Here is a 10,143-nt window from a genome sequence, read left to right as displayed (position 1 = left end):
TGTGTCCAGAAAATGTGGGAAAACCAAGAAGACATCTGCTGATTTGCTTTCATCATTGACCACTGGGTGGGGGGGGGGGGGGGGGGGGGGGATAAGAGGGGCTGGAACCAATCCAAGCAGTCATTGGGTGAGGGCAGGGTACACCCTACACACTCATCACTAGGGCCACATATGGACACAACATTCACACTCACATTCACAACGAATTTAGAGTGAAGGGGGAGGGGGGGGGGGGGCACTGGACATAATAATTGAATGATAACAAGCCTCCAGTCACTAGGTGGCAGCAACTCATACAGTGGTTTGTACAGATAAAAATATACATGTTATCAGGTTCTCAATAGTATTTCAATTTGTGGGAGTGTGGGTCGGGGGTGACGGGGGAGGGGTGAAAACATTTCTGTCCCCAAGGGGGCGCATGACCGAAAATAATTAAGAACCACTGACCTAAATATAACAAAATCATTTTAATACCTTAATTTAAATAGGTGAAAAATGAGCAGAAAATATATTTATAGTTCATCAAAAACCGAATCCAAATATAAATATTATTCAGTTAGTTGACTACAGTTCACACCACAAAGTCTTGTCGTGTTTTGCCAACTCTTTTTACGTCTCATTACATTATTGCATTTATTTTTGGTGGTTCCATAGTGTAGTGTAGTTATCACAGCTGCCTTACACACAGAAGGTCCAGGGTTTGAGCCCCAGAAGAAACACGTTCTTAATGGTGCCTCCTGTGGCAGCCTGTGTGAGCTGCAGGGACTCACACTGAATTTCTCCATTGTGGGACAAATAAGGTATTCATATTTTATATTTTCTTTTATTTCAACTTGGAAAATAACACAAGTTACACTAACCTGAGGTATATCTGACAACACCGCTGCCGCTGAATAATTTTGAGACCAACAACAGCCTCGGGTTGGTGTTGTTTACCGCTGACAATTTTGGATATATATTTGTAATAAATATTTAATGCACCATCTTCTGATGACCTTCAGAATGTAACCATCCGTAAATTCCTGTCTGCTGTTGGGTGGCTGTGTGTTCAGAGAATAAATGCAGACGTACAGATGTAGAGTTATGGCTTTTGGTCCTGTAAAATGGAGCTGAACAGAACAGTGGTGCCAGCTGGTTGAGCATCGGGTGAAAACACATAACAATAAAATTGATTTCAGGGTGAATCTAAACATAGACCATCTGTACTTGGTAGGAAACTTTGAAATGACAGTTTGAACGACTTTGCTACGGTTATCACAGCCCGACGCGACCTTAGCAGAAAACTGTGCCATTAACCCTGATGCGGCCTTGCGGGCATGTTGTCTGCAGAAAACAACAGGCGAACAACGGAGAACAAAAGAGTGAGAGGCACAGGTCTCTGTGTGTGTGTGTGCTGTCGTCAGGCAGAGAGGGGATTGCAGAGGCATTTCTGCCAAGGGGATTAAGAACCAGCTGCTGGATGGACGTGGATGAGTAGCATCCATCAACCGTCACCACGGAGCAGCTAACACCCAGAGTAACAAGTCCAACCCTGATGTATTCTGCTCTAACTTGTTGCTGTCTTTTGTTTTGTTTTTGGATCAGTCCACTCATCTCGTCCTCTCTCTGGCCTCGTGCCTGTGACTGAGAGCCGGCCTTGACGTTCACAGCCAGCTTCACTCTAATAATCTAACAACATGCTTTTTCCCCCATCCCGGCTCGCTGCTGTCTGTGGAGAGAAAATAATGAAAAGATATGTACACAAAAGTTCAGCTCTTGGAATTGATGCAGAGAGAAGAGCTGACGTTCTGCAAATTGGATGTGATGAGAATACACTCCCGTGCTCTGTCGTGCTCTGTGTGGATGCAGACGCGTCTATTACAGTGGCAGAAAGAAGAAGCATCAAAAACACAACCTGATAGCTCATACTTGAGAGAGCAAATACGTGAGGGGTTTTTGTTGGATTGTTAAAAGTATTCTTGGGGTTTTTTTTATGGACTGGAGTGCATTTCAAGCATTAAGATTGGTGGTTGATGGGTGGATGGCCCCGAGGAAAGATGATAAATAATAACAGTCTGTGCAAGGGCTCCGTTTGAAATCCTAAAGAATTGAAAGCAAAACCAAAAGGACAATTAAATGAGTCTGATACGACATTTCATATTGGTTACTGTGCTACAAATATAATATATTTAAGATATGGAAAGGTATTTTGGCACTAAGTGCTACAAATATAATTTATTTAAGATATGGAAAGGTATTTTGGCTAAAAGGCCAAAATGAGCTTCAAATTCTGACTGGTGTACTGGTTCAGTATTGGTTGGATGTAAAAAGTTGGGCCATAAAATGTAAAAATAAATATACAAAAAAAACCTTATCCTTCAAAAAATATTTGGCACATTTGACGTCTGTCACTTTCTAGTGGCATCAACTGAAATTACAGTCAATTTATTGAAATGCATGAAAGAATTAGAAAAAGATTAGAAAGTCCAGCTGACCGTATCTGGCCCACGGGCTGTAGTTTGCCCATGTCTGTGTAAGAAGAAAACAACATAAAAAGATAAAATAATAGACAAAAAGACAAATCATTTACTAATTAGATCTTATGATTTTTTTTTTTTACTGCTTTCGTCTGCAGATCAAAAAGAGAGACCAAAATGGAGGGTGGCGGAGGACACAAACCTGGAAGGTACATTTAAATCCACATAATAGAAAGTGAATTAAAAACACTAATGACTTCCATCTAAAAACCCTAACCTTTTCTCTGTTTTTCTGTTTTGCAGTCCAATTTACAAAAGGAGTCCAGACATGACGAAATCCTCTATGACTAAATCTGAGCAGCTGCTGAGGATAGAGGACCACGATTTCACCATGAGACCCGCATTTGGAGGTTAGAAAATACAAATGAAATACGAAATGAAGTGGCCTGAAGGCTGAGAGGTCGGGGTGAATAACACATGGGTTTCATGCCCGGGGCAGTGAATGGCCTGATTCAGTCCTTTTTGCAGCCTAAGGCTGAAAAGTCATAAAAACAATAACTTTAAAAAAAAAATTATAACCTTATCTGCAGGACAGCTTCACGGCAGGGGAGTGTTCTATTCACCTTTCACCTGCATTACCTAGCTGTCCCACAAGGGGGCAAAGTCTGCTATATTTTCTCACAATAGGATACGTTCTTGCCTTGTCTAAACCAGAGGTACTCAACAGATGGACTGCGGTTCGGATACAGACGCAAACAAAATTCAACTCAGACCGACAAATTCTGAGTGCTGTGCACAAGCTACGGCCGTCGGTAACCAAGTATGGTTTGTTACATCTCACTGTCATTCACTCCTCTAACAAACAAAATGAATTGGTTGAAAGACAGTTTCCAAAGGGACGCAAAAAAAAAATTCATTTTTGAGGTTCTGGATTTGGAACTTGACATCAGTTTTTCCAGGACCTTGCTCTGACATCTGAACATTTGGTAGTTGGAATATATCTGAGTCTAAACTGTAATCTACACAAGCAGAACCAGTGACTATGTTAAGGTCTGCATGGTCATTGCCAAAGGCAGAGCAAGACCTCAGCAGTGTTTGGAGCACTCAGCCCGTGGAGACCCTAATGACACCACCAGGACTGACTGCAGCACCGTTCTCTGCATCGCAGGAGAGTTTACACAACCGTTAAGTATCAATTCACAGGCATCAGAGTGGGATTTGAACAGCTGGATTATGCAGAGATAAAAGCAAAATGCTATTTTTATTTACTTGAGCGTCGCACCGCAATTTATAATTCTGCCCACTTTTCTGGTTTTTATCCCCGCCCGTCTTTCTTTATTTCAGAATTGTACCCACTGATTTGTGTGACCACTGTGATTGAAAGCTCAGTGCAAAAAGCAGCAGCGAGCGATGCACAGCAGAGTCTGTTATCTGTGTTTATGTTCGGCTGCCAAGTGTCTCTCAGCAGGAGAGCTGTGTCTCATCCACGGCTGCTTTTTGACTTTGATCATTTTGGCAGAATATTGTGTGCACCAGCTGAAATTGCTCAAAAGTACAAGCACGGCCTGGCAAACACAGTCCTGGCCCAGGGCTTGGTTCTGGATTTATATGATTAACTGCTGTTTTTTTTATTTTTTAAAGTTTAATGATTTTTTTTCACTCTTTGCTGCAGTTCAATACAACGGAGCATATAAGGACATTTTTATAAATACCTTATGAGAGTGTTTTTTCTTGGCAGGTCCACCGATTCCTGTTGGAGTGGATGTTCAGGTAGAAAGTCTGGATACCATTTCTGAAGTGGATATGGTAAGTTCTAGTTAGATAAAAGTCAACAAGATAAAGAATTGTTGAAAAAGAAAAATATTGCTGGCCAGAAAATTTTTCTACTGATACATCATTAGTAGCGTTCATCTGGCCACACCAGAAAGTACCAGCAACATGAAACAATACTGTTTGCTCCACCACTTTGATTTTTCATATATTTTAGGCTCACGAGGATCAAATGTCAAATGAAAGAAAAAGATGAAATGAACAATTAAAAATAACTTTTAAAAAAAGATCCTATTTTTTTCTTCAGTTAATTTCCCATTTTTTTTAGGATAAAATCAAAACTTGCTGCAATAACAGATTTCCATTCTAGTTTGGTTAAAAACTGCATGTTTGATCAGATTTCAGAATTGTTCAATTTTTAGGATAGGAAAAAAAATCCTGATCAAATCAAATAATCTTTATAAAGGAGTGACCATAAGAAGTCATTTAAAATTATACCGTCTGTCTAGGAACATTTTGTACTTAATACGACTATTACACATGAATACTTCGACTGTGAATACTCGAGTGTGTACCCCCGCACCACTGTGACACACTCAGTGCTTTTCCTGTCCTGCAGGACTTCACTATGACACTCTACCTGCGTCACTACTGGAAGGATGAACGACTGGCGTTCCCCAGCACCAACAACCAGAGCATGACCTTCGACAGTCGCCTGGTGAAGAAGATCTGGGTTCCTGACATGTTCTTCGTCCACTCCAAGCGCTCCTTCATTCACGACACCACCACAGACAACGTCATGCTGAGGGTGTACCCCGATGGCAACGTCCTGTACAGCCTCAGGTGACCACACGAGCCCACAGGTCTTTTTTTATTAGCCCTTCAAAACAGGTTTAATATCGAGTCGGAGATAAAGAGACGACACTTGGAACCATCACGTAGCCGACACATAAGAAGATGAAGGTCAGAAATAATTTGCACCGGTGCTTTTTCACAGCAGGCAGACGGTCCAGTAATAATCTTTGAACAGTGCTAGGGTAATTGTAATCAGTGGCGCATACAAATGTGAGAGAGCTAATCAGAGGAGAAACATAACAAGCCAGTCAGATAGGTGGCCAATTCAACCTTTGTGTATTCAAGGCTATAATTTTTATTCACAAAGACGGTGTTAGATTGGGCCTTCTGACAGGAACGTTGTGACAAAAGAAAATGGAAGAAAGCAACAATCTGCATAAAAGATGCGGGTACTTTTATAGATGTGTCCAAATGAGAAATGACACAAAAGATAAGGTCACCTGACTGTCAGGTCAGGGAGCTGTTGACAGGTTTAACAGTTAGCTTCTTTTTATTCATTTCCTCTTTCATTTTCTTGTTTTTCTAGTCATTCTACTTCTAATTCTGCACCTTTTTAATTTACTAATTCTTTTTGTTCTTCACTATATATTTACTTGTACTGTATTTTTTTACTAAGTACTGCCAGTACTCCTTTCATATGGTTTTGAAATATTTTTTATCAACCTGGCCTTTTTCTTCTTCTTCTTCCGTCTATTAGTTCATACTTAGCTTTGTCTAGATTCAAGCTAATTTTTTTTGAGAATTGCTTGCTCAAGTTATAGGTAATTTTTTTTGAGAATTGCTTGCTCAAGTTATAGCTAATTTTTTTTGAGAATTGCTTGCTCAAGTTATAGGTTTTTTTTTTTTTTATTGAAGCCTTTACCCATGTTTTAGCCGAGCGTTAGTTGTACCTTAGGGCTAACCGACCTATCATCATTTGCCTCTACTAAATACTGACACCTTTAACTTTAGCTCTTATTTCCTTTCTGACTTTCATCACTGCTGCTGCGTTCCTGCAGAGTCACAGTCACCGCCATGTGCAACATGGACCTGAGCCGCTTCCCTCTGGACACGCAGACCTGCTCTCTGGAGATTGAGAGCTGTGAGTAGTTTTTGACTAAAAATACTAATATTCAATAATAAATAATGAAGCTCTTAAATATCTTTATATCAAACAATAATGAGCATTTTGATATATTCTGTGTATAGCATTTAAATTTTTTTTTTTTTTCAAATACTATTATCTTTTGACATTTATTCAAAAGATAATAGTATTACTTACAGCGGCTGCCTTCATGCATTAGTTGTGTTTTTAAGAAACTTACTGTAGTACTTGTGCGTACTCTTCCACCAGATGCATACACGGACGACGACCTGATGTTGTACTGGAAGAAGGGAAATGAATCTCTGAACACTGACGACAGGATATCTCTGTCCCAGTTTCTCATCCAGAAGTTTCACACCACCACAAAGTTGGCTTTCTACAGCAGCACAGGTACAAACAGTTCAAACAAAACAAAAAGTTTCCTTAGTTTTTCATCACTTTTTGAAGTTCCTCACAGAACATTATTAATGCCCTTTAAACGTCACACAGAGAACAGCGGCTAATGTTTTATTCCTACTGTGATAAAAACAAAAATCACAGCAATCCATTTATTTACTGCAATAATCCCTGTATGAGAGCTTTGGACCATTTTCCAAACCACACGACACCTGGGGAACCGTAGGAGTGAAAATGACTGTGTCTCATTTTTCTTTGCCTGATAAACAAAGGTTTTCTGAGTTAAGTATTTCTCACCAGGCTCCAAGTGACAGTCGAACTGTAACAGTGACTCTGTTCCCACCCCGCAGGCTGGTACAATCGTTTGTACATCCACTTCACCCTGCGGCGGCACATCTTCTTTTTCCTGCTGCAGACCTATTTTCCTGCCACTCTGATGGTCATGCTGTCCTGGGTTTCCTTCTGGATCGACCGCAGAGCCGTCCCCGCCAGGGTGCCGCTAGGTGGGCTTTATGTTGTGTCTCAGAAGGGTGAAAGGAAACAGGAAACTGGAAAGAACCAAAGAAATTGTTTATTTATTGACATGAAATAGCCGTTCATTTCTGAGAAAATCATCAATATATAACGGTGACTTCTACCTGCTGTGTGATACCAGAGAGTTTAGGAAATTCTGTAGAAAACTGAAATGCTACCACTGGAATCATTTTATAAAAAGTTGGTTTTTTTGACCAAAGGTTAAAGAAAAAACAGCTGTTATTTAAAACAGACGACAGTTAAAGTAATCCAATAACTTTGGACGTATTAGCCAAAAGCAACTTGATTTTAAATGGTCTGGAAGTATCAGCCAAAAGCAACTTGATTTTAAATGGTTAGCTAGGTTGGCTAAATGCTAGTGGAAGAAATAGCCAAAAGAAGACCAACGTTAGCAAATTTAATAGCTAATGTTACACAAAAATTGTATACAGTTCTAAAGGTTAGAAATTAGTCAGAAGTAACTATCCAAATATTTTCACAATTTAACTTTTGTTTTCCGATTTAGGAGCTATTTAATATGGCTATATATTAGCAAAAATAAGGGCTAAAATGTTCTGTAGAACACTAGAAACTAGCGTCTAAAACCTTTCAAAATACTTATCGGACATTTTAGAGAATTTGCCTGGAAATAACTCAAATCCTTCTTTCATTAAAAACAATTCATTCTATCATCGTTTTCACCCTACAGTCCTGTGATACCTACTGTAGTACGAAGACACTGTTTTCTTTCCCTCCAGGCATCACCACAGTGCTGACCATGTCCACCATCATCACCGGGGTCAACGCCTCGATGCCGCGCGTCTCTTACATCAAGGCAGTGGACATTTACCTCTGGGTCAGTTTTGTCTTCGTCTTTCTGTCGGTGATAGAGTACGCCGCCGTCAACTATCTGTCTACGGTGCAAGAAAGGAAGGAGAGGAAGCTGAGAGAAAGAGTGAGTGGAAAGGGTTTTTTTTTTCATTTAATTTTCTTAAAGAAAAATGAACCAAGGGCGGATGTAGCCCTAAAGATTCAGGACATAAGACAGTTTGTTTGGGTTTTCTCACAGATCCATCAGTGGAGTCCATTGTGCACAGTACAGCAGAAATAGATTGTTCTTGGCCACCAGGGGGCTTTAAAAACAGTCAATAAAAAATGGTATCCACTAGTTCTTGCTCTCAAGGAGTGACTATTTTGGGAGTGAAAAATAATGGTGTTTTTTTCGCTGAGTCCTGCAGTGGAAGTCAACACACTTCAAGGTCACTGTTTCCAGTGCCTGGTACTATGCAGTAGTAGTGGCTGGAGTGAAGCAAAGCAAATATTTTTTCACATAAACATACTTTGGTTCTACAGCAAAACAAATAGAAATCAAAAGGTCAATCAGAGATTAGGTCGGAGACTATAGGATGTTATTTTTGCCATTCCAGCTCTCCTGCACTTTGCCGTTCCTTATCTGCCATGTGTCGCAGCATATGGCGGTAAATTGCCCACACGGACGCCTTAGGAACTTCTCTTCCGTAAACATCCTTACATAAACGCTGATCCTCTCAGACATCAGCAGCCCTGAGTGTCTCTTACTTTTGTCAGCTGCTTCCTGCACAAGTCACTAGAGCAGAACATGCGCCTCCATCTCAGCCTCCGTCTTCTGCTGTTAAACCGTACATCTTCATGTCTTTCTTTACAAAGGCCATGATCATAAATCTTCTCTTCATCTATCCCTGACACTCTCTGTACAATTTCATCCTTGGCCGCTCCGCTCTTTGTTCTAATCCTGTCCATGCTCCATCACGTCCAGTAGGCTTGATTGTGTTCTTTCGCCCACTAGCTGCCTTGCACCTGTGGCATCAGCAATCCAGACGAGATGATGGTCGACGGCCAGATCACCGGCTATGGCTCCATCGATATTGACAGCACGGGAAATTACGGGATTCCAGAAAACGGCGGACGTCAGGAGCAAATGCTGGCTCAAGTGGCTCTGAACAACCCGCAGATCACAGGGCAGGTGAAGCCGTCCAGAGGCTACGTGAACATTTGGATCGACACCCACGCTATTGACAAGTACTCCAGGGTTGTCTTTCCCGGTGCCTACGTCCTCTTCAACATCATCTACTGGTCCATCTACTCCTAACACGGGATGTGGAAGTGTAACGTTATGAATCATGCGAGACCAGGACTCCAGAAGCAATGATTAGTTGATGTTTGTCAGAAAAAAAACTTTAAAAGTTGATGAACTCTTTATGATCTCAGATTTTAACTGTAGTGGGAAGTAAATTGTTGTAGGTCAGGGCCGTAACGGCACACACTGAAGAGAATGTCATACATTGTTGGACACAGATTTTTTTCCTTGGCACAAAAACAGAACTTGACAATCAGAGAAAAAAAAAAGAATCAGAATTAGACAGTGAGGCTGATGGATTATCTACGGGTTTGTCTGTTTCACAGTACAAGAACCAGACCACACCATTTTGTTACATGCGGAAAGAATCGCATTCACACATGGACGTTTATGATGTTTAAGGGATTGTTCTCTGGTCTTTGAGAGGGAATTAGACTTTGGTATTTTAGCTGTTCAAATTCATCACATGGAAGTTGACGACTATTTCAAAACTATACAAGAAGTATTTAATGGTGTAAATTTGGTGACGATAATCCATAACCGACTGAAACTGAGAGAGATTTTAACAAAAATCTGATCTCATTAAAAACATATGGAATTCATTTTAAACCAATGAATTCTCAAAAATTACCTGAAAAAAACGATTTAAGATTTAAATACATGATTTAAATACATGATGAGTCTAAGTTGTGTTCAAATGTTCAACATTATGTCAGGTCCTGTAGAAGTGAATTTTTTTTTTTTTTTTTTTACAATACCAGATAGTAGAGACTCTGTTATGGTTTTGGGGCTGAATTTCAGCCATTGGACCAATCTATCAGGAGTCTATCATCTTCTGTCTTGACTGGTTTCATTTTTACATTTCAAAATGTGATCACATCAACACTGCAAATGCAAATGCAACAAAAATATAAAATACCTGAAAAATAATAGATACCGAGAGTTGCTCTTTG

The 10,143-nt window shown here is 40.2% G+C and overlaps 1 protein-coding gene and 1 long non-coding RNA gene across 2 annotated transcripts in view; one reads left to right on the top strand and one right to left on the bottom strand.

The window, feature by feature from the left end:
* The window catches only part of LOC103378014 (gamma-aminobutyric acid receptor subunit rho-1-like), a 14,026-nt gene extending 4,153 nt beyond the window's left edge, over positions 1-9,873 (top strand). The window contains exons 2-10 of the mRNA XM_008309049.3: positions 2,615-2,665; positions 2,760-2,866; positions 4,195-4,262; positions 4,846-5,069; positions 6,080-6,162; positions 6,415-6,555; positions 6,912-7,064; positions 7,833-8,029; positions 8,900-9,873. Of these exons, the coding sequence (XP_008307271.1) occupies positions 2,615-2,665; positions 2,760-2,866; positions 4,195-4,262; positions 4,846-5,069; positions 6,080-6,162; positions 6,415-6,555; positions 6,912-7,064; positions 7,833-8,029; positions 8,900-9,202 (1,327 nt within the window). The 3' untranslated portion in view covers positions 9,203-9,873. The remainder of the gene's footprint in view (positions 1-2,614; positions 2,666-2,759; positions 2,867-4,194; positions 4,263-4,845; positions 5,070-6,079; positions 6,163-6,414; positions 6,556-6,911; positions 7,065-7,832; positions 8,030-8,899) is intronic.
* LOC112487981 (uncharacterized) lies at positions 6,425-7,944 on the bottom strand. The gene is made up of 3 exons (XR_003051626.1): positions 7,799-7,944; positions 6,859-7,109; positions 6,425-6,541 (listed from the first exon to the last, which is right to left on the bottom strand). It is a non-coding gene; the product is annotated as an uncharacterized LOC112487981 (long non-coding RNA).
* Positions 9,874-10,143: the final 270 nt, after the last annotated feature.

This window comes from Cynoglossus semilaevis, chromosome 1 (assembly GCF_000523025.1).
Source record: "Cynoglossus semilaevis isolate Cse_v1.0 chromosome 1, Cse_v1.0, whole genome shotgun sequence".
Taxonomy (NCBI): domain Eukaryota; kingdom Metazoa; phylum Chordata; class Actinopteri; order Pleuronectiformes; family Cynoglossidae; genus Cynoglossus; species Cynoglossus semilaevis.
This window is presented reverse-complemented; position numbering and strand designations above follow the sequence as displayed.